Genomic DNA, 27,779 nt, shown 5'->3' with positions numbered 1-27,779 from the left:
CCAGTGTCTAAAAGTGCTTGCAAAATATGCCACAAACAAGGGATTAAAAAGAGCCCAACTAATTCAAACAGAGAACAAAGATGCTCTGATTTTTTACCAGGTGATGACATTCAGCCACAAGCTGTGTTTGATGAGTGAGGTTCCAGAGTCTGAGATTTCCAACGTGGTGATGAGGAAGCAGGAGACAGCTCAGACACAGGGTCTGGCACAGGGCAGGGGGTGTGACAGCTCTGCCCTGTTCTTATCACTTAAAAAAGGTCCTGGGCTTTGACATATCGTGATTAAGCCCATTCTCCTTTCATTTTAAATTCCACCTGACTGTTCCTTCTTTCTCCCTGAGGTCAGGTAAGATGTCTTTTGGAGGCCAAGTAAAGTACCACAAGTTTCAATCTACTGCATCAACACAAGAAATACCCAACTTGCCAATTAAAAAGGAGCAAAATTTATCTCAGTTCCCAGTCAAACACTGGGAGACTGGAAATAAGCCAAGTAGGTTGGAACTGCATTCCTTGGGCTGCAAATATTCCTTCTTTCCCGTTTCTTGGTGTGGCTGTCCCTGTCTTAGGGCTGTCTTAGCTCAGGCCATCCCTCACCTCCAGGGGCCCAGGACATCAGGGTTCCATGGCAACAGCATTCCATGGGGACACTCCGAGCCCAGCAGGACTGTCACAGCTCAAAGCCAAGGAAAGGAGAACTCTACAAGGATCTGCTCCGAGTCTCTGGAGGGTCTCTGCACCAGGGAGGGGGTCCAGGTGTTCCCATCCACACACACACACGCTGCTGGCCATGGCTGGTGCTCTTGCACAGCTCCAGACAAAGAGCAGGAAACTTCTTCTGATTCCCTCCCCACCCTACTCAGAGGGGAGCAAAGGGTGTGTGTTAAAGAAACACTTCTGAGTAAAGTAATTTATGAAGACAGATTCTTTTGTATTAGAGATCAGTCGAGTGAGTCCAGGGACCAGCTCAGGCACCCCTCCGCTACCCAGGGGGGTGAAAGACACCCCCCAAAACCCACCAAAGAAACCCTCTCCAGCTTCGAAAGGGGATGTGAAAAACAAGAGGGTGGAGAACACAGTAAATCAAAAAGTGCTTCCAAGAAAAGCAGCAGGATAAGATCATTCCCAGTCTGAGAGCGCTCCCAATCGCCCGGGGAGGCAGCGGCGGCCCCACACCGAGATGGAATTCTGGTCTGCAAACCCCCTGCAAGGGCCTGCAGACAGTTTCCTCCTCCTGCCTTTGTTCTGGGCAGTGTTTAATACAGGAGCCAGTTCCCAGGAGGAGTTCCCATCCCCTCATTCCTGCAGTATCCCGTTTTCCTTCAGCAGCTTTCAGAAGTAGTCATCCTTCTTGCCACCAGCTCCCTGCATTCCCACACGGTCCCTCCGCTCTTGGACAAGCTCCAGGTCATCGTTGTCATCCACCTCACCTCCATGATCCTCCTGGGGGCACAGGGAACAGCCAGGAAGGAAAAATCAGCAAGGGAGACCCTAAATGAGAGCACACCACGCTGCTCCCAAGCACAGCTGTCCCACCAAAGCAGCCCAGCTTTGGAAACCTGGGAAAACAGGGAAGAATCCACCTCTGCCAGGGACCTTCAGGTGTCACTGGCAGGACACAGAGGTGTTGCCATGATCAGCCAGGGTGTTTTAAGCACATTTAATATCCTGGCAGTACAATGCAACTTTGATGTCTCAGCCTGTTGCCTCTGCTGCATGAGGAGCTGATACGAGGAGCTGATAGGAGGAGCTGATATGAGTGGCAGATATCCTCCATCCACCACGTTTAAAACGTGTCACAAACCCCACCCATGATGTGCAGCAGCCAGCACAGCCTCCATGGATGGTTTTAGCTCCAGCCATCCAGTGTAGACACCTACAAGAGGCCTGGATTCACACAGGGGAAGGAGACCTGACACCACCTCTGCTCTGCCCACTACTTATTTCCCCACTCCCTTCATTCCCAGTGGGCAGCCCAAACCTTTAACTCCTCAGCAATCCTGATGAAACTGCAGAAAAAACCCTCAGGAGCCACTCACAAAGGGCAGGGAGAGAATGAATGAGGCTGGAAGAGGATTCATTTCTATCTCTATGAGCCAGAAGGCATCAGGGTGATCCTCTCTAGCCCGTACTTGAAGAAACACATTGAGCGGGCCTTGCTGCACTGGCACAGCCTGTGATTCCTCCTGCAATTCCTCCTGTAATTCCTCCCAGTTGCTGCTTGGGAAGTATCCCACAGCTGAGCTGCTGCAGGTGGATGCAGACCGAAAGGAGGACGGGACACAGGGCACAAAGGGTGCTCTGAACACTGGGAAAAGGGAGCAGTGGGCTCCAGGTTTGCTCTGGAGACCTCACTGAGCAGGCAGAGGCAGACCTGGAATCCCTAAAAGCTGAGTCCTCCCCAGCTCCTGGCTGCCAACACACCCAGGTGATGCCACACCAGAGAGGGAAAGAGGAAGAACCTTGGTGTCGTACAATTTCTTGCTCCTGATCTTCTTGGTAGTCATCCAATGGGTCTTCCCTGGGCTTGGCAGGTCTGCCAGCATCCTGAAAAACACAGCCAGACACAGTTGAGAGTGCCCCAGCCTGCTCCCATTCCCTGCCAGGGACACAGCTCCCTGGATCAGAGCCCCAGCTCTGGAAGTCTGGGCTGCGCTGGGAATCAGGGGGAGCAGAGGGACAATCAGGCAACCCCAACTCCATTTACTTTCTTCACCCAGTCTCTTTTCCCACCTGCTGGCAGCTCCTTCCACTTGGAGAAGGAGGTCTCTCCTGCAGCAGGAGGGCCCTGGGGCTGTTGCCTCAAGCCCCAGGACTCAGGGAAACTTTGAGGGTAGAGCTTTAGTGAGTACAGCACAGCCAGATCTGAAAGCCAGGTATTTATGCCACTAATTCTTTCCACATTTGCACCAATCTCAAGGAGGTGCTGCTCTGCTGGTGCCAGCATCTCTCTTCTATTTGATTTCATTGGCCTGGATTTCTTTTTTTCTTTCTTAATCCCACTATTAATCATGATTTTAGAGCCTGACAGATAAAACACTCCTTTTTTAAACGTTCAGCTGCTTGTCAAAACAAATGAACATTTCCCTGATGCAGAGTCTGGCTTCAGGCAGCAAGAAACACTTTGTTAAATAAATGGATTCCATCTGCAAGGAGGCAAACAAGGAGGCAGAGCTCTCACATGTTGTTGCTGCTGCCAGGAGCCTTGGACAGGGCTGCACTGACCAGCACCGAGCACAGACTCAGATTATTGTCTCTGGTTCTGGTCCCAAGGGCATGAAAAGTCCCAGCCCCTCTCCAGGAGCAGCTGGGAGTGAGCCATGCCCTATTCCACATCTCTCCAGCCATGAAGGTGTTGCAAATGCCGGGGGGGACTTAACAAGCAGAGAGGACGAGGCCAGAGCAAGCTCTGGCACTTGGTTAAAAGATAATTTCCTAAACTCTGGCACCTTGCCTTATTCTGCTCCACTCTACCCCGGAGCTGGAGTTGCACAGCTGATTGTACTGGTAAGAAACACAAGCAGAATCAAAACAAAGAACCAAAAAGTCCTATGGAATGTAAATTTCAAGCTCCATTACAACCAGTGGAAGAAAAATTAGGTTGGTTTTGATCAACCTGCTAAAGAGCTTTCTCCTGCCTGCCACATCCTCCCAGTGGGATTATGGATCCATCCAGGAATATGATGTTTTCCTTTCAGTCCTTAAGCTCTCTGCCCACCCACCCACAGCTGGGCATCCCTCCCTGGCCCTGCTGGTTGTCCCAGTCAGTCACCTTTGGTGGCTTCTCCTTGGACTCTTCTTTGATGCTGGGCTCCTTGAACTTCTCCGAGCCTCCCACCTTCTCCTCAAAGTCGGGTCTCTCCAGCTCAGCCTCCTCAAACTCATCCTCACCTTGGTTATTGGGGTCCTGGGCAGGATCTGCAGCATCATCTGGCATCTGGACAGGAAAAGAAATACCTGGCAGGACATTCCCTCAGGAGGCAGAACAATCCCTTCCCCAGTGAGCAGGAGCACCGGCCTGGAGCACTTGGTTGCACCTCACCAAGCCTGTTAGTGTTTGTTCAAAAAATCCCCAAACCAGTCTTTGTTATCCCTCTGAATCCCTCCAGATCCAAGGAGTTTGGAGTTGCACATGATAGAAACTTCTGGGTCATTATTGATTTATTGGATTCTTATTCCAAGCCAGATGAAACGCGGCAGCAGCCTTTTCACAGCCAGGCTGGAGCAGCCTGGGATCGTGGAGAGTGTCCCTGCCATGGCAGGGGGTGGGATGAGGGATTTTTAAGGTCCCTCCCAGAGCACTGAGGGGCTTTATGATGCTGTGGTTACTCACCATGGGCTCCTGGACAACAGCCTCTTTCTGTGAGTGCTCGTTCTCCTCCCTCTCGATCACTCCTGCATCTGCAAGGGACAGGGACGGGGACAGGGACAGGGACAGGGACAGTCAGTGGGGTCTCCTTAAAGCCACTGCCACCAGTCTGGTGGTTTATCTCGACCTGCTTGAGGCAGCCAATGCTCTGTGAGTGTGTGCAGAGGAATTCAATGCCATGAATGAAACATTTCCATACCCATTTCCAGCTCCTCCTCATCCGCCCTCTCCTTCTCTACCCCCTGCTCTGGCCCTCTCCTCGGGCTGGGGGGCTGGGGGCTGCCCCTCTGCACCTCCTGCCCGGCCTTGGGGGCAAAGTGAAGGCTCTTGGGGTACCCATGGGCTTGTTCCTCGTCCATCTGGGCGTTCACCTTGCTAACGAGGTCCTTCCAGCTGCAACCAAACAGAACCCCCGGCCTCAGTATATGTTCCATAAAACCATTTCATAATGGCAAGCAGAGCAAAAAAATACTCCAACACATGCAGAAGTCTGGCTTAATTTAACTTCTTTTGGTCAAAACTAGCAGGTTGTATTAATTACCGTGATATCTGCTTGGAAAAGAACATTTAATATGGCACAGAGTACGAAATAAGTTCTGCTTTGTAAATACAATTTATGGTAGAACTCCCTTAATATTATTCATATGACAATGACATCCATGTAGCAGTAAACTCCAATTCTGAATAGATTCTTACTCCTGCCTCACACATACCCAAACACACACGTCTAAGGGTTTAAAAGCACCGAAACCACAAGTCTCCTTTATTGTCCCGATGTCATGGAAAATGAAGATGCTGCTAAAGTAAAATGAATGCTTCCCAAATAGCTCAATAGCCTTAGTCAGGGACAGCTTCAGAAGCAAAGAAGGGATGACATCCCAGTGGTAGAGACTCAAAAATAAGTGAAGCAAAACCTTTTAACCCCAGTAAGTTACAGCAGTTCCAAGCAGGATGACTGCTTGCTCCAGCCTGTCCTCTACATGAGATTTAAAAACCTATTTAAGACATTTCAGGTTTTAACTGATGGAAAGGACAAATGGCCTGAGCTTCAGCAGCTCTTTAAGCCAGCACACAAACTCTCCAGTGAGGAAAATCCCAACCCAGCCCTCAGCTCAGACTTCCCCATTATAAAACCATTAAAATGCCAGTTGGCCACCAGGAGCTCATCTGGAACCCGCTGGTCAGAGCCTCCCAGGGCAGCAGTTCCTGGCTGTGGGGCCCCTTTGTGCTCTGCTGCAGCCCCGTGTTGCTCTTGGCTCTGGCAGGGTTGGGTTGTGTGCTCCTTATCACAAATCTCAGCCCGTGTAAACAACAGCCTCCAGCTGCTCTGTAACTCCTCGGTGAGAGCTCCAGGAAAAGCAAAGCACACCAGACACCCCGGGGTCCCTGTTCTCCCCGAAATCCCTCGCCAAACAAATCAATATTTGCATTTTCTGCCTCACATGGTGACAGGAACCTGGCTGGGCTCTGCATGGTGAGGAAAGGCCATTCTGCCATCACAACCCTCACCTTCAGTCACAGCCACGCCCGGCCCTGCCTGCAGCAACCACAACATCCCCGGAGCTGTTCCAGCTGTGTCCCTGCAGATGTGATTTATCCCAGCACTTTGGGGAGGACGTGGCCAGTTAAAGAAATAAGCAAAGCACAGTCTCTGCCCTCGAAAGGGCACAGGTTAAGTGAACAGACAAAAATAGAAGGGAAGAAAGGGCAGGATCAGGCTGTGTCTAGAATGAAATCCAGAAGTTTCCTCTACAGATAAAACAGAAATGAAATCCTGTTTGCTCCAATAAACTGAACAGACACGACCTGCACACACTCAGGGGATAAATAAGTTCAAGGAGTAACTTTTTTCACTATTTTCAGAGTCACTTTTTGGATTGTGGCCAGACTTTGATTTATTGCAGCCACAGAGAGACATTTTCTTCCTTTTGCAGAACAGAGCAGTCTCCTGCCAGTGCTGCTGAGACAATAAACAGCTTCCCCTGTGCCTGCACAGCATCCACTGGATCCTGGGCCCTGACCAGACTCCCAGGAATTCCACCAATACCAGTAACACACCAAAAAAAAGCTGTTCCTCCAACATCTTTCAAACAGACCCACAATAAACACAAGGAGAGAGAGACCTGGGATGTTCCTGTTTGGTATCTTCACCCCGAACGCTGAGACTGGAAGAGTTTTGTGTCACCAACCTTTGCATTTGCACCTGTCTGTTCCCTGCTGAGTGGTGGCTGTCCAGCATAGGAGGTTTTTCTGCTGGAGAGGGCTGTCTTGGGTCGGCCAGGGACAGCCCAGGAGCCTGGCTCTCCTCGTGGCTTCGCACCTGGATGCGCATCACCATCTTCACGTCCTGCAGAGGAGACACAAGGATACACCTGGGATATCAAATACCTCCCAAATCTGGACAGGTTTATGGGCCAGAAAATCCTTTATCAAAGAACAAACATTCTGAAATGATCCCAAAGAAATCAACAGTCCTGCCCACCCTGCAGTAGAAGACTCCTCCTTAACACAGCCAAAAAGGAATCATTCAGATCCTACGTGACCCGGGCTTGTATGGGGTAGGTGAATCTCCAGGAAAAGAGGAACAACAAAACTACCTTAAAACACCCCCACACATTGACATTACTGTAATTAAAGCCCAGCCACACTGCAATTATTGTCTTTTTTTAGAGATTTGCAGTCCATAACTCCCTCTCAACCACCCCAGGAAGGCTGGGAGCGGGGGGCTGCCGTGATGATTTACTCTTTGCACACTTCACAGAAGAACCCCTGAGCCTGGCTGTGAAACCACCAACTCCTCAGCGTGTTAAACCTGAGGCCAGCACCACCCACACTCACAGCACCACAAATCCCAGAACTCTGAGCTCTTCACAAGCCAAGACCACACAAAACCAGTGCGGAACCTACTGGGTTCCCGTTGGGCAGGCTGTTCATGGTGCGGGTGAACCTGACCATGTGGCCGTCCCCGTGCCGCGCTGGCCAGGCTGGCACGGCCTCTGGCAGCGAGTTGGCATCGTGTGCTGGGGCTGGCTGGGTGAAGGGCACCTGTGGCTGTGGCCTGGGGCCGTCGTGGCTGTGGGATCCCTGCCCCGCCGGCTGCTGAGCACCGGGCGCCGCGGAGGGCAGCGCGTTCCCGGCCGGACGGTTCTCCTGGCTGGCCTGGAAAGCCTGCAAGGAAGGAAGGAAGGAAGGACAAGAGTGAATTCTCAGCTGGAGGGAGCTGGGATGGTTATTTTAAAGCCCCAGGAGCCCTGCAGAATGCTGCTCCCTGGGTTTTTCTGGGAATACCACACCTTCTGCCTCCCCGGCTGCAGCTGGCTGCTGGCTGGCAACAGGGGCTGCTGTCCCTTCCCACCTCCTCCTCCTCCTCCTCCTCCTCTCAAGCCTGGCATCTTCTGGAGAGCTTCCTTGAGCTGCCTGAACTCTTCCATCTGGGCCTGAAGGGGGGAGAAGGACATGGAGAAACCTCACACAGGGTTAAACATCTCCCTGCTGGCAAAAGCCACTCTTTGGCAGAGGTACATTCTAAAGAAAATCTGTATTTTATCCATATGAAAGGTTGGAGAAAATCCACGACCATTAATGACAAACCCAGATTTCCCTCCAGATTTCATGGATATTCTGCATTTCCCCTTTGTGAAGTGCTGAGCTGTTGCACTGATCCTTTTCCTGATGCTGTTCAGTGCAGGAGCCATGGATTAACTCCTGCCTTGGCACATGGATTGTATCCTGGCACTCCTGGCCTCCCTCTCCTCCTGTACCTCCAGGTCACCTCATTTCCTTCCAGTGGAGGCATTTCCCCCTGGATGTGCTCATCCCAGCAGGGCTGACAATAATTGGCATAATCCTTCCTGACAATCCAATTTACTTTGCAAGACAAAGGAAAATCGATTCTCCTGGACTGGGTAAGCAAATGCAACCCTCCTCTCTCTCCTGCAGCTTCTTTCATTCATCCCCAACCCTGAAAAGTAGGGCTTGAAAAAGCCAAAAGCCACTCAGGAAAACCTCCTCATTTCCACCCTGGTTATTTATAGGAAATTGAGGGGGGAGACCTTTTCATGTGCTGGAAATGGACCAAATTAGGGACTTGGCAGAGTGGGAAAACTTCCAAGCAGCAAGCAAAGTTTAGCAGGAAATTAATTCCTGAGCAGGCTCTGTTGATTTCAGTTCTTCCCTCTGAAATATGACCTTAAAATTAACATTAAAATCCAAATAAACACCAACAAAACCCCTCAGCAAAGCAAACATAAAAGGAACAAGGAAAAGGCAGCCAAGAAGAGTTCCTGGGATGTGAACTCATTGGAAACTTCCAGTCAGGACAAACCAGATGGAGGCAAAACTTGTACCCATCAATTCACCATCACTTGGAAGTATTTGGGATGTGGGGAGGCATTCCAGGGCTGGGAATTCAGGGACTTTGGGCAGCAAACTTGTATTTTCAGCTGCTGGGACAGATTCCAGGCTGGAGAATTTTACAGAGTGGATCTACACTCCCAACACCTCCCAGCACTGTTTCAGGCAACTCACCACCCTGGAATACAGCTGGTGGCAGGATTTACTGTTTAGAGAAGATTGGAATGCAGAGCCCAGGTGGTTACCTGGGCATTGAGGAGCTGGGTGTGAACCTCCTGGTGGGCCTTCCTGAGGAGCTTGCTCTCTTCTCTGAGTTTAAACACCGTGTCTGCAGGAGGAGAAGAAGAAATTTCCTTAAAAGAGGGATTTTTTCAAGTGCAGCATCTCCCTTTCTCACCACAAATTCCTCTTCACCTCACAGATCCCTCCAAGCCCAGCAATTACAAACCTGCTCATCATTCCTTCCAGCACTCCCAGGAATTCCTTCTCTCCAGACTCTTTCCTAACTCCTGCTCTCAGCTCAGGCTCTCACTCTGTTTGCCACAGGAGTCAGATAATTTGGGTTTTTACTCCACTTCCCCCTTGCAGATGAAGAGAAGGGGGAGCAGGGAGTCACTGCCCCTTCCTGGAGGAACTGGAAGCTTAAGGAAGAACCCCAAGAGGGATGTGCCAGCTCTGCTGAGCCCACAGATTCCCTCCTGCTGCACAAAGAAGCTGCCTCTTGATGGTACCAACCAAAAAAAAACCCCATGACCCACTTGGAGAAAATAATCATGGGACAGTTCTGTCCTCAGGCATGTTTATTCCTGGGCTTTTAAGGAACAGTTGTGCCTTGCAGCCTCCAGGTTGGGCTTTTTCAAGCTCTTTGCACACTCCGGAGTGCTTCAGCTCCAGAGCACGCGATGTGCCGGGGTTTGGATGTCACCGTGTACCCTCGGATGGAAAGGAAAGGCTGTGTCCCAAAATGCCAGCCTTATTTTGGATCCTGGATCTCTCAGAATATCCCCAGAGCAGGATGAACTGGGGTTTCTCTGCACTATGGGCTGGGATGGGAATTTTTCCATGACTGCAATAGGATGAATTGCACACAAGGCTCAAAATTACAGATATTTCTGATTACAGGGGGTTTCTTTTCTTTATATTCAGCCCTGAGAGAACACATTTCACCTCTGAGGTTGGGTGCTGTGCTCTTGCCTTGCAGTGAAGGTTGACATCAAACTGAGAATGGAGCTCTCAGTGAGAGACAATCTAGCAAAAACCCCTCCATCCCACTCTAACAATGTGCATTTCAGGAAGAGAGACAATAAAATATTTAGGTTTCACTTATTTGTCCTCAATTTCCCCCCTTCCAACCCAAAAGCTCATCAGATATTACACTGGGCTTTGCTGAGCAGAGGAAAAAACCCAAACACACAGGAGCAGATTTTGATGTTCCAGACCTCATCAAGTAAGAACAGATGCAAACCTTAAAAGCCCCACAATGTAATTAAACAGCAGAATAAATAAAAACCACTCTTTGGGAATTAAAGAATTGGATCAGCATTGCCTACAACACTTGCACTATTAAATTGCACTTTACAGACCTACACCATTAATTACAAAAAGTGTGTTTCATTTTGCTCCCAAGCTCCAATGCCAGAATTTGCAGGATTTATTCCTGCACCACCACCTGAGGCAGGACAATGCTCCAGCTGAGGCCAAGACACTGCACATTGTCCCACAAAATTGTTCCTGGGGGTGTTTTTGGGGGCCTGCAGAGGAATCTCTGCCCTCTCTTGATCCCAGTCCTTCCCCTGCCTGGTGTTTTCTCAGTTTTTATCACCCTCACCCTGCAGGTTGGTGACCTCGCTGTCCTTCTCCTGCTGCAGCTGGGCAAATTTCTGGCTGTGGGTCTCCAGGCTCTTGCGGTGTTCCAGTTTCAGGCTGTTGTGCTGCAGCTGCAGGTCCAGCAGCTGCTTCTTGACATCGTCGTGCTGGTTCTGGGTGGGAGAAGAAGGGACAGAGTCAGAACAAGAGGAGTGATTTAGCTATTGCCAAGTGTGTGTTTAATGAGTTGCTTGAGGGGGCAGCCAGAAATCCCAGGTACAATCAAACACTCTCTGTGCTCGGTGGTCCAGGGGAAGATGTGAAATGCCAACTAAATTCCACTTTGGGAAGAGGTTTTGGGGGTCTCCTTGGAGGCAGAATTGGTGACAAGTCCCTTTCTGGGACAGAGTCAGGAGCTGCACCTGCTCCTCCCTGCAGGAATCCATCGCAGTGCAGGCCTTGACATCTGCTGGTATCAAACCACATCCCTGTGGAACACAAATCCAAGGGCTTTCCCAGAGATCCCAGACATCTGAAGGACATTCCCTGCTCCTTGCCATGGAGCACCAGCACACTGCAGGATGGGAATTGTCACCTTTGAACAGGGACAGGGTCTAATTCCCGTGACCCTCCTCAGGGGTTGGACACACACCTGGACACCCAGCGGTTTTCCCTCTGCTTGCTTTGCTTCCCAACAGCCTGGAAGTTCTCCCAGCCACTCCTCAGAGCTGCTACAACAGGAGGGGAGAGCTTGTGCAGGGATCCTCTGGCAGAACCCGGGGAGAGCCCATGTTCCCCACAGCACCCCAGGGCTCGCAGGCATCCGGTTCCAGGGTAACGAGACTCTCACAAGTCCATGGACTATTCCAAGCAGGCCAAGGATTCACCAGATAAAAGTGGGCTGGAAAGCTGCTCTCTTCTCCCCTCCCCTCTTGCAGAGCCCGGGAACAAACCACACAGAAACATCCTTTTGCTGGGACCCGCTGAACCAGAAATCACCTCCTTTTATTTTGTTACCATGGTAACCCAGAGATTCCTTCCACATCCAGTTTGTCAACACCAATTATGTATGCAGATTGACTGGCTCTCAGGTGAACCCTGGCCCTGCCACACAATCCCTCCTCAGGACTCAGGCAGCCATTTCAATCAGGCTTCCGGGGAGGGAAAAAAAATACAAATCTTGTTTTAAAAACCCCAAACCTCTAAATGCTATCGATGCTCGCGTCTATCTCCAGGAAAACAAAGTGTCTGTGGCCCAGGCATCCCCCCTGAAGCAATTATCCTCCACTTAAAGAGATGTAGCTGTGCTCCAAAAATACAGGCAGTGCAGAGGAAAAGATGGAGGGGTCCCAGAGACAGAACAAAGAAGAGAGACAAGAATGTCAGGTTCATCAGATCACAAGATCCAGAGGCAAAATAAAGAGAAATGGAGACTCCTGCTTTGGCTTTCAAAGGTACTTAGAGCTCTCATCAGAGCCCCTAGCAGAAAGCACTGCAGAGGAACCCCTTCCCTAAAATCATTTTGATACCAAACACATTGGAAGCCACAGCATTAGCAAGGAAGATTGATTTAAACAAGAAACTCTTGTGAAGTTCAAGGAATTTTAAGTCCTCATCAGCTCAGGCCAATTAATTTCTAAGCCACATTCTGCCTGCAAGGTGATGTGCATAATTAGTGTCCCCAGATTGCTCCCAGGCAGGAAGAAGGGGGGAAATATTCGTCCTCTGACAGCAGCAGGAGGCTGGGGAAGGAGAGAAGTGGGGACCATCCCCACTCCCAGCTGCTTTCTGAGGCTGTCTGGGACCAGAGTGTGCAAACTCCAGGAGGAATCCAAAGGTGCTGCTGCAGGAGCTGCAGGCAGGAGGTCTGGAACACCCCACGTGGGATTGCTTTTCAGAGAATTCAATTATCTGCGAGCCTGACTGAGTCAGTCCCACCAAGGCCAGGTATCCTGAGGAACCCAGGAACCTCCCATGTCCACCTGAGTGAGAATATTCCCTTCCCCAGCTCACAGTTCTGCTGTTTTACTCAGTCAAGCAGCAGCTGCAGGACACAGCCCATGGATGTTGTGTAAATGATGTTTAGTGCAGCTGGGGTGAGGGATGAGATGCTGTCCTGGCATTTCTGGGTCCCTCACAATGCAAAACAGGGAAATCATATCATTCCCAAGGCAGCTCATGTCCCAAAAATCAGGAGATCTTGCACTCAGCTGGAAGGATTCAGAGCACCAACTTCTCTCATCATTAAACAGCAGAGAGTGCCCAGGATGTTTCAAATCTCTCTCCCCAAGGGAGAAATGATCAGGTGAAAAAGGCAATAACAGCACCTCAAACCCAGCTATTTCTGCCCTGATTTAACTTTGTGGACAGCAACTGGACAAAGTACACTCAATAAGCTGGATGTTTAACCCACAAGCAGAGGAAGGCCACACCTCATTTTTCATGCTCCAGCAGCTTCAGGAAGTCCATGTCAGAATTCCTTGGCCTGCTGCAGGGAATGCCAGGATGCCTCCTGCAGTGATGGCAGCAAAGCATTTTCATCTCCACTCATGAGGAAGAAAGGACTTGGAGGAGAAAGCCCGGCCCCAGCAGGAACCCAGACACAGGCAACGACTCCAGCTGCTATTTTTGGGCAAAGTCAAGCCCCTCACCCCTCTGTGCCAGCTCCAGATGTGGATCAGCCACCGAGGGAGGACTCCAGCACAGAGCAGGGTGGCAGCAGTGGCCAGGAACACCACAGCCAGATGTGCTGGTGTGGCTTCATGGAACCCTTTGGTCACATTTGGGACCTCCAGCTCACTTGCTTCTGTTCAGCATGACGTGTCCCATTTCCTAGGTGATGACATTCCTGGCAGCAATCTTCCTCCTGAGCAAGCCAGCTCCACTGGGAAGCATTTTTGCCTGGGCCCCAGTGCCAGAAGTGTTACCCACAGCCTCATAACGAGCAGAAACTGGGCTAAAAACTGCTTTTTCAGCCTGAGTGGGGGGGGGGGGGGGATTTGAAATCTCCCACAGTCCCAAGGGCTGGTTTTGTCTTTCAGCAGCTGTGAATGTAGTTTTAAAAAATAGATGGTTGGGTTTTTTTTTCTTTTTCCCACCCCTTCAATAAAAGGAAGCAAGAGAAAGGGAGCCAGGACAAAAAAGCTCTGAGTGTCCCCTTGAGAGAAGCAAAGCAGAGCATTCTGCTCAGCCTGCAGTTGCTATGAAGAGGAATGTTGCTATTGCAGAGCGTTCCCAGAATCCACAGAGCTGGAGAATACCCAAGAGACAGAACTGTACTTCCCTTTTCCCCCAAGTCTGAGTCCAAAAGCCAGGCAGCTGGAGGTCCAGCTCAGCTCAGGAAATCCAGCCCAGAGGTGCTCAGGGCTGCTGGAACTCAGCCCTCTTTCTCCATCCCGGAGTTAAATTAGCATTTCACTGCCAAGGCTCGGACTAAAAACGTTTTAAAAAACCACCCCAGCAGCCTCCAGTTGAGCTGTTCCAACAAAAGCAAAATTGAACATCAAGATATGCTTCAGGTAGAGCACGTGATAAGCTATAAAATGGTATAAAACTCTATAAAATTCTATAAAATGCTACAAAATTCTATAAAATGCTATGAAACGCTATGAAACGCTATGAGCTGCCCTGCTCTGAGCCTTTTCCACGGGCTGGAATATTTTGTACGAGCCCAAAGGGCAAGTTCCAATGAATAAGCCCATTTTCACACCGAGAGACCCAGAGAAAACAGCAAAACCCCGTGTGATAAAAGTGCACAAAGGCTCCCATTGACACGAGGTGTAGGTGAAAGCTGTAACCTGAGACAGAACAAACAGGGAACTGCCCTGGACCTGAGCAGTCAGGAAGGAATGTGGATCAACAGGGATCTCGTCCCTCAGTGCAGGAATCCCTCAGTCCTTCCTGGGATTCTCCATCCCTTAAAACACAGCAGACAGACCTCCCTTACCTTCAGGATCTTGTGCTGGGAACTGAGGGCCCCATATCTGTTCATGGAGTCTTGCTGGGGAGAAAAAGATCCAAACAGTGCCATTAGAGTCCAGAAAAATCCACAGCAGGGAGAAAAACCACGCAGAACCTGCCCAAATCCCTGCTGGCCCTTCACACCCATGGGCAGGGCCTGGGACAAGCCCACCATGAGGACGAGCAGAGCTTGCAAGGCTGGAAAAGAACCTTTTTGAAGAACCTTTTCAAAGAACCTTTTCAAAAAACCTTTTTAAAGAACCTTTCCAAAGAACCTTTTTGAAGAACCTTTTTGAAGAACCTTTTCAAAGAACCTTCCCAAAGAACTTTTTCCAAGCAACCTATCCAGCAGCTCATTGACTGCATGTTTAATTCACATTTAGAGTGGGTTTCCCCAGCCTTCAGCCCCTTATCCAGGCCAGGCCTGGTGCTGAAGGAGCTTTGCACAGTAAATCCCCTTCCCTGAAGGCTGAGCTCTCCTGGCAGCAGCTGAGGGGGAGGCAGAGAAAGCAGCAGAGCTCAGGCTGTCGCCCACACACAGAAATTGCACCGTTTCCACAAAAAATGGATCACTAGGCAATGGAGTGAGCCTCGGGCAAACTCTGTAACCAGGCACAGCAGCCAAACTGAGCTCAGCTGGCACAAAGCAGCAGAGGAGAGGGATTCACCCCTCCAGAGGGGTCTGCACCAGCCCAACAGCTCAGCTCATGCCCCATTAAGTGTCACCCCCTTCCTCTGTGTCCCCGTTTTTCACCCCAGCACCATCATCCCCTCACACTGGGTGTGCATCACCCAAAGGCTTTGTCCCCAGGGCAGCAGTGGCACCTGAGAGGGGACAGCCCCAGTACAGGCAGGTTCACAAACATCTGCTGGGATCTGGGTTTGGGCACTTCAGAGCAAAGTGAAGCAGCACCATGAAGAGCAAATGAAGCACCACAGGACTGCCACTACAATCCCCACTTCAATGTGATAAATACCCCATAAATCCTCACTACAGTCTGAAATATCCCCAGCAAACAAGCCCAGATTGCAAAGGACTTGCCCACCATTCAAAAATTCAGACATTTTTCTGTCACAGGCTGACGTTCACTCCCAGAGGAGTGGGCTAAAAGTGATTCCCCTTCTCCAGCATCTCATCCCCAGATGCTCTGGTAAAAGGAATAAACCCAGCCTGATAACTTGAGTGAATGTGACAGACTGTATCCCAGGGATGCATTTCTTCCCAGCCCTCACTGAAGAGTCCTTTTCCCTGCTGAGTGGGAAGTCCACAGGCTGGTGAAAATCATCTGACAATCCCTGGAGACAGAAAACAATGGATATGCTTTCCCCAGCACCCCCATGGCCTTTCTTGCCCTTGTTCCCCTTGGTGAGCCTTGCACTCAGCCTCCCCAGGCCTCTTCCGTCCCATGGAGCAGCAGTTCCCCTGCCACACCAGGAGCTGGGAGTCGTCTCCTCGGCTGTCACACGTGGGAGAACAGGCAGAACAGCTCCAGCCCTTTCCCTGAGATGGAGTAAATCCTCACACACTCCTTGAGCAGAGGAGTCAGCCAAAGTTCAGCCTGTATCATGCACACACGGAGCCTTCCCTGCCTTCCAGTGGCCTCACGACCCTGGTGGCACCAGAAAAAAATATTTCCCATTGTTCCACAGACACCCTGGGATAAGCCACACCTACCTTCTCCTTGTTGAGAGCTTCCTGAGCTTCTAACTTGTACACTAAAAAATCTAGAAATGGGAGAAAAGGAGACGATTTAATGAGCTGGAATTTCACAAGGATCTGGTTTGTATTTTGGAGGGGAGGGGGAAGGAAGAAGGAACTCAGCCCCTTGCTGAGCAAAAGGCTGTAAGTCAATAAGCTGGAATGCAGATGCTGCTGGGAGATCATTCCATGCCCTTGGGAAGGTGGGAGTATTTTCCATGAGAGCTGTCCACCCAAATGTCCTTCCTTTCCCATTCCACAGGCGAGTGCATTGGTGATTTCCTACTTGAGCACACAAACAGCTGCAGCTTGATGTCAAGGAAGCTGAAAAACTTTCTGGGGTGCTCTGAAACAAGAGATGACTCTGGAAAAGGGGAACCAAAGCTGTGAGACCCAAACTCATGTGCTGATCTCATCTCTGCCACCTCCTTAAAACAGGAAGGTCCCACGACAAGGTAACGTGTATTAGGGTGCTCCATTTCCTCACCAAATTAATTAAAGAGGCAGCACAGAAATGCAGCTTCTGCCTCAGCCAGGCAGCCACAGAGCTGCAGCCAAACCTGGATGCTGGATCCAGCACCCAGAAGCACAGAGCATGCCCGAGTGAGGAGCAGGGGTGTTACCCCTCACACCACTGTTAAAGATAAAACCCAAGTTCTTAAGTTGCCAACAACAATCCGGTGCAGAGGGGCCTGACACCCAAGCACAGCACTCTGCTGAAAGGCACATGAGTTCATCTGTTGGCTTTCTGCTTCCTGCTGTGTTTCATGGTCTTAAAATCCCCAGCATGTTTGTTTCTCCTTCCGTGCATCAGCTCTGAAGGGCCTGACAGTCTGCATTGTCCACCATGGAGGGCAGTGATGCTGATAGCACCGAGCACTCGTAGAGCTCAGCATCTTCAGCTCACTTCTGGGAGAAAGCTGACATCTTTCCAAGGAAAAAGCACAGACCAGTGCCAGGTTTAGTCAGCACTTGAAACACCATGACAGGGGGAGTGTTACTCACAGATTGGCCTGAGGACAAGTGTAGGAGTGGAGAGAACAGAGCCCACCTGCCAGCACCCTCTGCCCATGGGCACCGGACACGCCACTTCCACTTCACTGTTCCCAAATTCCACTGAGTGACAGCCACACTGAGGCAGGAGGGGCTTTGGGGACAGCTGGGGGTTTGCCTGGCCACTGCTGTGCCACCCATGCCAGGGACTCACCTTCCTTTGTCTTCTTGTGCTCGCCTCGCTCCTTCTGCAGGGACCGCTCCAGCCGGGACCTGTGCTCGTACACCACTGTGGAAGCAGCGAGAGGCAGAGCATGACAAAAACCTCAAATTTATCCCCACAGATATTTTTTCCACATATTTATTCTCCTGCCTGGAGAAGGGAGAGAACATTTGGGCTGCAGACCATGGGTGCTCCCGATAAAACACACCAGTCTCACCCACAAATTGTGAGTATTTGCACTCAGGTTTTGCTTTGGAGCCCAAGCTGTGATGCCCAGGAGATGTTTTAGTGGTCAGTGGCTAAACTGGGTTTTTGTGGGCCAAGTCCCTGCCAGACTCAAGCAGCCAGAATCCCCTGTTCCATAAAGGCATCAGCACCATGCAGGAGAGATGTTTTCCCCCTTCTACAACCCACTGGCCCTCAGTGCAGAAGAGAGATTTTTTTTCCCCTTCCACAACCCAGCCCACTGAGAAAAACTGAACCAAGCAGCCCATTACACACAAAACAGCTCGAGAACAGAGAGGGCTGAGCAGCCACCTGACAAATGGAAGTGTCAGAGGAGCCTCCTGATGGATGGTGGCTTGAATCCGCTCCGATGTGTGAGTACCACCACGCTCAGCTCCAACAGGCTCCTCATCCCTCAGGTGGGCCAGGATGGCACTGGGCAGCACTCAGAGGGAGAGGTGATGAAAGAAACCTTCCAGAGCCCAGATCCCAGCAGAGCCAAGACCTTTGGGGGCAAATCGTGCTGTAACACACGGTGTCCAGGAAAACGAACCGAGTGGGGAGATGTCTGCGTGCATGAAACCAGTGCTGATCCATTCCCTGCTGAAATCTTGAAGGAGCCCCAGGTGCCTCATGCTCTCACTCCAAGTGGGTCTGTGGAGCCTGCCAGCCCCACTCAGGTCATGCTGGAGCAGCAAATTCCTCTGTCCCTTCTGACCTCCCTCAAGAGGCAGGAAGGGGCAGTGCCACGGCTGAGCCAGGCTATCTCCTTCCTTATCTTTGTTAACATCCCAGTGATGAAGATGCTTCCCCTGGGCTGGGCCACTCCACTCGGACTTTGATATTGTCCAAAGCATTCCAGCAGTGGTGCCAGCCTGGAAGGATATCTCTGCAGCTGTCCAAGTGTCTCCTCCATGACAGCTTTATTTTTAGGAACACTTTTCCCAGCAGACTGCTCAGATGTCACCCTGAGGGCTTCCCCAGCTGAGCACGCCGTGGGTCGTGTGTGCTTCTCCACTCCGTGCTAGAAAGCCTTGTCCAAAGGAATTGTCAGCTTGAGAACATCAGCCACTTCCCAGAGGATTTGGGAGCCCTGGGCACTCACTTTCCGACTTTCTCACATCTGACTTTCTTGCATTCTTATCTAGCAGAGCTCCTGAGGGCAAGGCTTTGATGTGATGGGAGCTTCCCACCACCAATGGGAAGCATCTGTAGCAATGGGCTGTGCTAACACCCACAGCCACAGATCCTGACATCCCAGAGCAGGGGAGGCTTCAGGGACAGCTCCGGATCACTGGCTGTTCATTCAGGATTTTACAACACAAAATCTGGCTCTCCCCGACCCTGTTTTTAAAAGTCAGATAAACTGAAGCAACCTCTAATGACTTGAAAAGAAAGTTTCAATCTCTCCTGCCATTCCTGCAGGTCCCCAGAGCCCAGAGCAAGTGGGTTCAGCTTTACACAGAGCAGGGAGTGAGCACTGCACACAGCAGTGTCTCAACTCTTGGGGGTGTCCAGGGCCAGGAGTTGGACTTTGACGATCCCAGTGGGTCCCTTTCAGCTCAGGATAATCCAAATTCTCTGACTCTATCCTCATCTCTGTGGTGAGATACAGCAACAACTCATCCGACCAAACTGGCACCGCACAGTTCGGAGGCCAGGGAGCCAGGAAATCTTTAACAATTTGCTTTTACAAGAGAGAATGGAGGGTGGTCAGTGTCTAAATCCGGGCTGGAATCCAGCCAGGACTCGGCTCTAAAGCACCGTCACCTGCTGCCAAAGGAGCTGCCAAAACAATGAAATCCCCTGCTGAAAAGGCAGGACCAGGTGCAGAAGAAGACACAGGAATTAAAGTCATGCAACAAGTGCAAGGACAGAGCCCAGACCCCAGGTTTGTCCCCAGAGCCCTGCAGGGAGCAGACATAGCACCAGAGCCACGGCCCCGTGTGCCAGACACCTCTGTACTGCGAGACTCCCATGAGCATCGCTCCCATCCGCCACTTGCCAGGCTTCTCCCGGCAGCCAAACTCAAAAAGAAGCCTTGCCTTTGTTAAAATTGTTGGACAAGTGAGTGTCTTCTCAAAATAAAGAAGGGTAGCCATGGCAACAACTGTATTTAGGATTGGGAGGACTGACGGGGGTTAGAAACCCCAGCAACAGGCTGCAGCTCTGCCATTGACACATATTTGGGTGGAAAAAACATGAGCTTGGCTCAGTTGTTGGCCTGTTGTTCCCAAAACTGGGGTTCTCTGAGGCTACCACTGTCATTCTCTGGAGAAGCAACCCCTCTCTCCAAGAGGAGCAGAGATGCTGACACAAAAGAGAGGAAAGTGGGTTAACTTCTGCCCTGCCGGTCTCTGCACATCCCAAACTCGGGATGCAGGTGGAAATCGAGCTGGGACTGAGCTGCAGGTGTTTGATTGCCTCGTGGAGTGAGGAAAGATGGAACCAAACCATAAGATAATAGCGCTGAACACACTTTAGCTCAATCCCCAAGGCTGACCGGGTTTTGTTTCGTGGGATGGAACACACAGCCAGCCTCCCGCACTCTGCCGACAGGAACACACAGCCCCGGGCACCAGCAGCCCCGGCGGGATGCTCCATTTGCATCACAGCAACTGCACGCAGAACCACCGGGAGAGGATTTAACCCTAAAAGGCATAAACGTTGAGTCACAGAATGCCCCAGCAATACAGGCTGTAGGATGTATCCACGGAGGTCACGACAGATCCCCTGTGTTTGATTTTAGCCGGGGAAGAGCTCCCATATAAACACTGTGATCTAAACTGACTCTTTGGTGGGGGGGGGGGGGGGGGCAGAAATTAATCTCTTGACCTTGAGTAGAACAATATTTTGACCACATGGATTTGGGCACTCCAGAGGCAGCCCGTCCTCCAGCATTACACACCCGAGTGCTGGCTACCCCGAGGGGATTCCCACCAAACCTCTCCACGGGGAGCTCAGCAAATCCCTCCGGAGGCTCCAAATCCTGTGACAGCTGCTGGAAACGTCGCCTTGGCAGACACAGTAAGGCTGGAATGATAGGCTAGACAAAGGAGATAAGAGTTCAGCGGTGGAGTAACCGCGTGTCCTCAGCCTTCCCTACCGACATCTCCCCGTGGGCTAAAATCCCATTTTCCCACAGTGAGGCATTTATGTAAGGAGGACAAACGAGGGGAGAAAGGGGGAGGAGGAATCCACACGCTGTGTTTGCCTTCCGGTCTCCGGCAGCTCCTGCCAGAGGAGCCAAGTGCTGGTCAGCGGGATCAGAAAAGCCAATTCTTTCTCCTCCTCCTCCTCCTCCCCTCTTCTTAGGGAGCTAAAAATCTGCAGCATCCATCAGCCCCAAAAATGCTGGCAAGACTTTTCTAGCCCCGGATCAACCTCTTGAGAACGAGGTGGGTTTATCGCCTTGCAAAGGCAACGGGCAGCAGACTGTGACAACAAACTTTAGTGAAAGATCCCTTCCCTCCCTGCTCACTTCCACACGGGGCAGAGAGCGGAGCCGCATCTCAGAGCCTGCCCGAGCAGCCCCTGCGTTTCTCCTGCTTCACATTTAGCGTGACGGGGGTTTAGATTTGCAGCCAAAGGCAGAAGAAATGGAATAGACGTGACGCAGCTGAGCTCGCCGATCCAACACGCTCCGATCCCCCTTTGCTGCGACTCAAGGCTGTTCTAATTCCAGACAGCCAAAGGCGGGGGGGGAGGGAGAAGGAAACAGGCGCAGCATCTTTAAAGGCAAGAAGAGCCTTTAAAGTCCGCAGGGCACCCTGCGTGTGGCTGGGCAGCAAAGCCAGCGGCAGGTAACGCTGCGAGGGAGAGAAGTTGGGGCAGGATGTGCACACACACACACACACACCCCCGGAGACACATGCAGAGCGGGTCACTCACCTTGGAGCTGGGCTGACAGCGCTTCCTGCTGCTGTTTGTATTTCTGCGCCAGCGCTTCGGCGTTCCGCACCTTCTGCTGCAAGTGGTTGTAGAGGAAAACTCCGGAGCCCAGGCACGCCACGGTGAGCAGGCAGAAGCCGGTCTGCAGCAGCCCCTTCTGCCTCCTCGAGCACATCCCGGTGCCCATGGCGGGGCCGGAGCGCGGTGATGCGGCGCTACCTCGCCAGCGCTGCTAAAGCATCTGATTATTTTCGCCCAACAGCTCCTTTCCTCCGCAAACTCGCGGATCCCTCCGGAAGATGCGGTCGCAGGCTCGCCTTCGCTCCCTGCCAGCGCTCGGAGCGGCGGGAGAGGCTCCTGCCGGGCTCTATTCCTCGCTGTCCATCGGGACGCGGCGCAGCCCCGGGCCGGTGTCCGAGCGGAGCCGCCGCATCCTCCGGCGGCCGGGGGGGCTGCGGGGCGAGGGCAGCCGGCGGAGGGCACCGAGCAGGAGCAGCAGGAGGAGGAGGAAAACTTTTGCTTCCCATGTGCTGCGGCGGAGGGGGGGGGGGGCGGGAAGGGGGTACCGCCGCCTTTGGCTCTTCCCACCTCCCCCGCTGGAGCAGCGACCGGAAAAAATAACCCGGCGAGAAGAGGAGAAGCCCTCGGGCCCCCTCCCCGCGGCTTCCCCCGCCGGCAGCTCCGGGAGGAAGCGGCGGCACCGGGGCCGGGACACCGGCCAGGAACGCGGCGGCGGCGGCATCCGGGCTGCGGCGGCGGAGAGTCCGCCCTCGGCGGCGGGAGGGGCTGCGGGGACCGGGGGGGACACAGGGGGACCGGGGGGACCGGGGGGACCGGAGTGCCCCGAGCCCCGCCGCCCCCCGAGGGCTCCCGGCATCACCTGGAGCCCCCTCGTCCGTGTGTTCCCTGCCCTGCTCCAAACGAGCTGACAAAGTCACAGCCGCGGCTCCCCGCACCTGTTGCTGACCGGGGATGGATGAGGGACACGGGAATGGATTAACCGGGAGAGCATCCTCACATGAGTTGTTTAAAACCTAAAAGCTGTGGTTTCTCCTCGGGAAAACAGGAGCTGATAAAGGCAGGAAGGCGGCACGAGGAGAAGGGTGCGAGTTTGGCTTTTTCCGAGTGGTTCTCCTTGGAAGGGACATTAAAGCTCATTCCATTACTCTGCCATGGGCAGGGACACCTCCCACTGTCCTGGGTTGCTCCAAGCCCCATCCAACCTGGCCTTGGACACTTCCAGGGATGGGGGATTCCAAGGTGTTCTGGCCATGCCCTCCACGTGGGCTCTTCTCTTCTAGCAGAGTCCAGCTTGTTTTACCCAGGTGTGTGATGGATGAACAAGGTGACCTTTAAAGGTCCCTTCCAACCCAAACCATTCCATGATTTTGTACCTCATGGGATAGATGAAGCTCCTGGAGCCTTGCCTGGGTTTTGAGCTCAGATCTATGCAAGACCCTCCGGTTTATAATGAAACTTCTCTGCGCCAACAGCCTGACTGTTAGGCTGGCTCATCCCTTATCTGAGCTCACACGGATATTTCTTCGGGAATTCCGCCAAGTTCCATCTTTCAGGCACCTGGGGAATAAACAACAATCACAACAGTTCTTCAGCAGCAATTCCCCTCTAAGAGCCCTGCGTGGTGGTTTCAGAAATGTTCATCAAATGAGCTTTACAGCACTGCTGGGAATTAGCTGAGTGGCACTTCTGTCACCCTCATCTGTCGATGGGAAAACTGAGGCACAGTGTTCCTGTAAGGTTAGGATTCATCCAAGGTAACCTTCTTTATGGCAGGATTTTTTTCCCCCAAGCATTTTAAGTGGATTTGGTGGATTTGCTCTGCCAGACCTTGGGTGAGACTCAGCCTGCTGGAAATGGGGTGATTTGGCTGACGGTCCTGGCTCTGGGTACAGCTTCCACTAAACATTACAGGCTTTCCTTAATGAATTAACTGATTATTCCAGCTCTTTCTGAAAACCAGAATAGCACTGATGGGATGTTTCATGCAGCCTTTGTCTGCCATGGATCATGTGCATGCAGGACCAGGGATAACCTCATTCCTGATTCCCAGATATTCAGTTCAAGACACTCCACCTACTCTGTACCAGACAGATTTTCTGTCCAACTGTGTCTTTACACAAATGCCCAGCCCTGGGGGTTGCTGAATGCTCCAGCATCTCTTCAGGCTGTTTGTCAGGAGCTGGAATGTCTTTTGTCTGCATCCTGAGGACTGAGCAGGCAGCCCGTGGGATGAGGGGTTTCAGTCCCAGTTTTGCCTCTGTTCAGCACATTCTTCTTTTTCTTTTTTCCCCCCTCCTGCACTCATTAATTACTTCCTCATGTGCTGGTCCCTGCCTGAGAAACACTGGGAGTTTTTGAGGTTTTTGACAGAGAGGAGTCTGGAAAAGGTTAAAATCTGGATTAGGGAATGTTTATCTGAGCGAGATTTGATTGATGGAATTTCTGTGAGCAAGCACTTTACTTTTGTAATAAAGACCTTTACTCCTGCAATAAACTCAGGTTTAGATTTAACCCCGTATTTCTGCACCAGGCCTAGGGCCAAATGAACAGTACAGTCCCAGTGAGAGCCAAAGGCTTTGCCTCTTGCTCCTGCTTTACCAGTATTTATGTGATTCAGAGGATTCTTCCTGGTGCAAATTCCCACAACATCCCACATCTCTGAAGCTCTGCAGCCACTGGGCACGAGAATTTTTAGGAATTTACAGAGGAGGAGAGACCCCAGCACTAAACAAATTGATCATAAGTGACAGCTCCCTTCAAACCCAACTCAAAATGCTTTGTGCCTCAGGGATTTTCTGATCATCTCCTTTTGCTCCCTCTAATCCGGTGGGTGATCACATCTGATGACAGCTTTAAAATAATAATCTGAACAAAACAAGCAATTCCCATGGGAAAGCTCGGGGTGTGTGTACTTGTAAGGAAAATGCCACTTTCTCCCCTGTAGAACAAGCCATGAGCATTAACCATCTGTGCAAGTAGTGCAGTCCTGGAAAGCTCCAGCCTTTTAATCAGAGCTTTGGGTTTCATAGCAGGCATTTAATCGGCTGTGGGAGTGTTTTCAGCCAGGTTATGTAAATGCTGTCAAGAAACCAAGTGTCTGAAAAAGATGGATGGAAGGAATGTGCTGGGAGGAGGCAGAGGAGAGGCTGGATTGTTTGGAGTTGCAGTTTTAGAAACCTACAGATCAAATTGGCCACGTCCACAACCCTTTGATGCTGGCCACTCACCCTACAGGCTTTATGGGGTTTGCATGTGCCTTCCAGGGAAACCCACTCTGGGAATCCAGGGCATAAATGTGGGAGGGAATAGGCCGAGCAGGGGAGGAGTTTGAGGCAGGAGCCCAGAGGATGAGAAATGACAGGCACAAATGTTTGAAAATAAAGTGTTCTCAAGCAGGCATCTGGGTGTGCAGGGATTTAGAGCATGAGAGGAACCTGCCAGCACTCCTGGAGGTGCCTGCCCTTCCCCACACAGAAATCCTCAATCAATTTCCTACAGGAGCGAAAATGCCCGAAATTTAACCATTCCTGGGGACAGATCTCATCTCGGTGTCTCCAAGGTTAAGGGGTGGGAGAGCTGAAGCATTCCTGTCTTCCCATAACAAGAAGTGACAGCTTCTAATTAGAATTCATTAGAGGCTGCCCTGGGGAGTTGATGGGACCATTTTTCAGGATGTGTTGTTGGGATTATTTTTCATCTCACGATGACACGTTGGCTCAGCGCTCTGAGTTCTCTTCCCCAAGCCTACAGATGTCCTTTGAGTCATCTGTGATGTGCCTAAAACTGAGAGTATGAGATCCCAGAACCCTGAGCAAACTCTGGGCATACAAGAGAATACAAGAGAAGGGGAATGGGGGAGCAAAATGAGGGCTAAGCATTGGTTTTTTTTTGAGTTGCAAGTTAAAATTCATCATCTAGAAGAGCATTCCATAGAAACTGGAGCACAAGGAGAGCCACAATTATTAGAAAATGTCTGGATATTTTGGCAGTTACTTGGTACTTACATTAAAACATCATCTCCCAAAGTATTCTGAGAGAAACTCATAATTCTTTCAAAAAATCATCTTTACTCCAAGAATTTACAGTGCAAAATCTTCCACCATGTTAACTATGCCATCTTAGATCCTCTGGAAAAAAAAAACCATCTTTGCTTTTTAGTTCCACCTCATCTTTTACAGTTTGGACTGGGAATCTTCCTTGCTTTGAGTCCTGGACCAGACTATGATTTGGGTAAATTTTTTATCAAAAGCAATAAAAATTGGCTTCAGAGGGATAAAACCAAAGAAGAAGGGGCAAAGAGCATATTGTGCACAGAAAACGCATCACAGCACACTCAGAGCCTGTGACTCCATTGCCTGTTTGCTTTTACTGCCTTTCCAAGGTTCAGACATTTTTATTAGAGCCAAGGAACATTCCAGCTTCCAAAGGTAATAAAAACTCAGCGTGCCAGAAAACAACAGCAAACAACAGCAAAGGGATTTTTGGTTTGTGAGTTGCTGCTAAATTTTCCTCTCTCAGGGTTCCAGCATCACCCCCCTTACGAGAGAGACAGCTTGTATTCCCAAATCCCTCCATGGCTTCATGCCTCTGGGGCCTTGAGGGGTTTAATTAATCTTTAATTAAGGATTATGAGCCTCTTCTCATGAACTGAAGGACCTGGGGACTCTGTGCTCTGCTCAGCCCTGAAGCATCAGGCAGCCAAATCCGTGGTGGTTGGAGCTCCTCTTCCTCCAGCGCATCCTTCAGTCTCGGTGTCAGGGTAAAAGCAGAGATGCCAGGAGGAGGCTTTGCTCGTGGTTAAGGTGGATAAAGCCTCAGCTGCCCATTCCAGAGAAGCACAAGTGGAACAAGATGGTTGAACTCCCTGCCCAGCGTTCGAGAAAAGCTTGGCAGGACTGACCACAGCCTGGATATGAGCTGTCCTCACCTTGAGGGTGAAGGAATTTGTCGCTGGGATTTCAGTTTCCTCCTATTCCACACGGGCTCTGTTCTGGCTGGACAGAAATTGTGCCACAGACAGAGAGAACACTGGCACCAGCACTAAAATTTTTCTTCCTACATGACCACTGAGCTTTATGAAAGTCCAATAACCCAGCAAGGCATATTCTACAGACTCCAGGACACTGCTCCCTGGATTTATCTTCAATAATGTATTTCAGGAAGGAAGCCTGCCTCAGCCCCACAGTGCTGGATCATCCAGGAGTTCCTCACACCGTCACGAGGCAGGATTCTGGAGGCACAGACATTTTCCTTACTGTGGGTGAAGTGCCATTTGTCACTGTATTGTTGTGGGGGAAATTCTGGGGAAAACAGAGAGCTTTTTAATTGTTGTTAATCAGGCTGGAGCCTGAGCAGGCAGTGCAGGTGATGGTGGGAGGAGAAGGCAGCAGCAGCAGCGTGGAGCTGACACAGAACGCTCAGCAGCAGATCTGCATGTTCTGGTCCCTCCTCCAGGATGTTCTACTGCACCCTGTGGCACCTCAGGATGACAGAGAGATGAGAATTCCTCATGATCTCGCTCCAGTGTTTTTCCAGGGGAAGCTTCATGCCTGCACAAGCATTCTGCTGGGATCAGCCAGCCTCATCAGTTGGACACAGGGCTGCTTTGTCTGACTTCATGCTATGCAGATATCCATGACACATCAAGCTGGAAAGATCATTTATGAGCAACTCAAGCTGGCATTTCTACACATGAGGTGTCAGCCAGGGAGATTTCAGTCTGGTTTTTAATACCCCCATAAGCCAAGAGCTTAAGTCATCTCTGCTTTGTCACTGTGTGTTAACTGTGGCCATCGACAGACTCAGGGTGAGATTTTAGACATTGCTTAATCACTGTTGATTTTAAATGGAACAGACTTCCCTGAACCATGCAGTTGGGTTCTGGAAATTCCATTCAGCATTTTTCCTGCACACAGATAATGGGTCTAAAGGGTTTTGCCAGAGGGATGTGGAGTCTGAGGTTCACATCTGTTTTCAGAAGTGAGGAGAGGATCTGAGGACTATCTGGGAATCCTCCTAAGGTGGATTCAGCAGCCTCCTTCCAGGGATCCATCTCCAAGCTGGCAGGAATGGATGTCTTTAGTAGCAAGACTTTGATAAGGAGAACAACACAAAGCCATAAAAATGGAGATCAGCTCTTGCTCTGTATTGACCTGTCAAAAATTCTCTCTGTGGCCAACAGCCAAGCTGACAATGAGCTAATTACAGAAAGACCTTTAATTAGAGAAGTATTAGATTGACTGA

General features: G+C 51.0%; 1 protein-coding gene and 1 long non-coding RNA gene across 5 annotated transcripts; one reads left to right on the top strand and one right to left on the bottom strand.

Annotated features, from left to right (window-relative positions):
* Positions 1-906: 906 nt before the first annotated feature.
* On the bottom strand, positions 907-21,784 carry LOC121666480 (Golgi integral membrane protein 4-like). 4 transcript variants are annotated; one of them, XM_042032068.1, is made up of 14 exons: positions 21,516-21,784; positions 17,391-17,465; positions 16,160-16,209; positions 14,471-14,524; positions 10,547-10,697; positions 8,964-9,046; positions 7,659-7,802; positions 7,273-7,533; positions 6,555-6,712; positions 4,565-4,758; positions 4,330-4,397; positions 3,769-3,933; positions 2,472-2,543; positions 907-1,439 (listed from the first exon to the last, which is right to left on the bottom strand). In XM_042032068.1, exons 1-14 carry the CDS (start codon positions 21,700-21,702, stop codon positions 1,329-1,331), a joined length of 1,773 nt encoding a protein of 590 aa, XP_041888002.1. In that variant the 5' UTR covers positions 21,703-21,784; the 3' UTR covers positions 907-1,328. The 4 variants fall into 4 exon arrangements, with proteins under 4 accessions (XP_041888002.1, XP_041888005.1, XP_041888003.1 ...); XM_042032071.1 differs by lacking the exon at positions 21,516-21,784 and adding an exon at positions 17,937-20,426; XM_042032069.1 differs by having other exon boundaries at positions 1,293-1,439; positions 2,459-2,543.
* LOC121666484 lies at positions 21,547-27,779 on the top strand. The gene is made up of 2 exons (XR_006016672.1): positions 21,547-21,637; positions 21,778-27,779. It is a non-coding gene; the product is annotated as an uncharacterized LOC121666484 (long non-coding RNA).

Source organism: Corvus kubaryi, unplaced genomic scaffold, assembly GCF_017639235.1.
Source record: "Corvus kubaryi isolate FWS band 111438036 unplaced genomic scaffold, C.kubaryi_AGA036_p1.0 37352, whole genome shotgun sequence".
NCBI classification, from domain to species: Eukaryota; Metazoa; Chordata; class Aves; order Passeriformes; family Corvidae; genus Corvus; species Corvus kubaryi.
This window is presented reverse-complemented; position numbering and strand designations above follow the sequence as displayed.

Excerpts from the sequence above, each read along its gene's own strand:
- LOC121666480 (XM_042032068.1), bottom strand. The coding sequence starts at position 21,702 with ATGGGCACCGGGATGTGCTCGAGGAGGCAGAAGGGGCTGCTGCAGACC. Across the intron at positions 9,047-10,546 it reads CGAGGTCACCAACCTGCAGG|ACACGGTGTTTAAACTCAGA; the intron begins GTGAGGGTGATA and ends CTCCTCCTGCAG. Across the intron at positions 6,713-7,272 it reads GCCTGCCCAACGGGAACCCA|GACGTGAAGATGGTGATGCG; the intron begins GTAGGTTCCGCA and ends TCTCCTCTGCAG.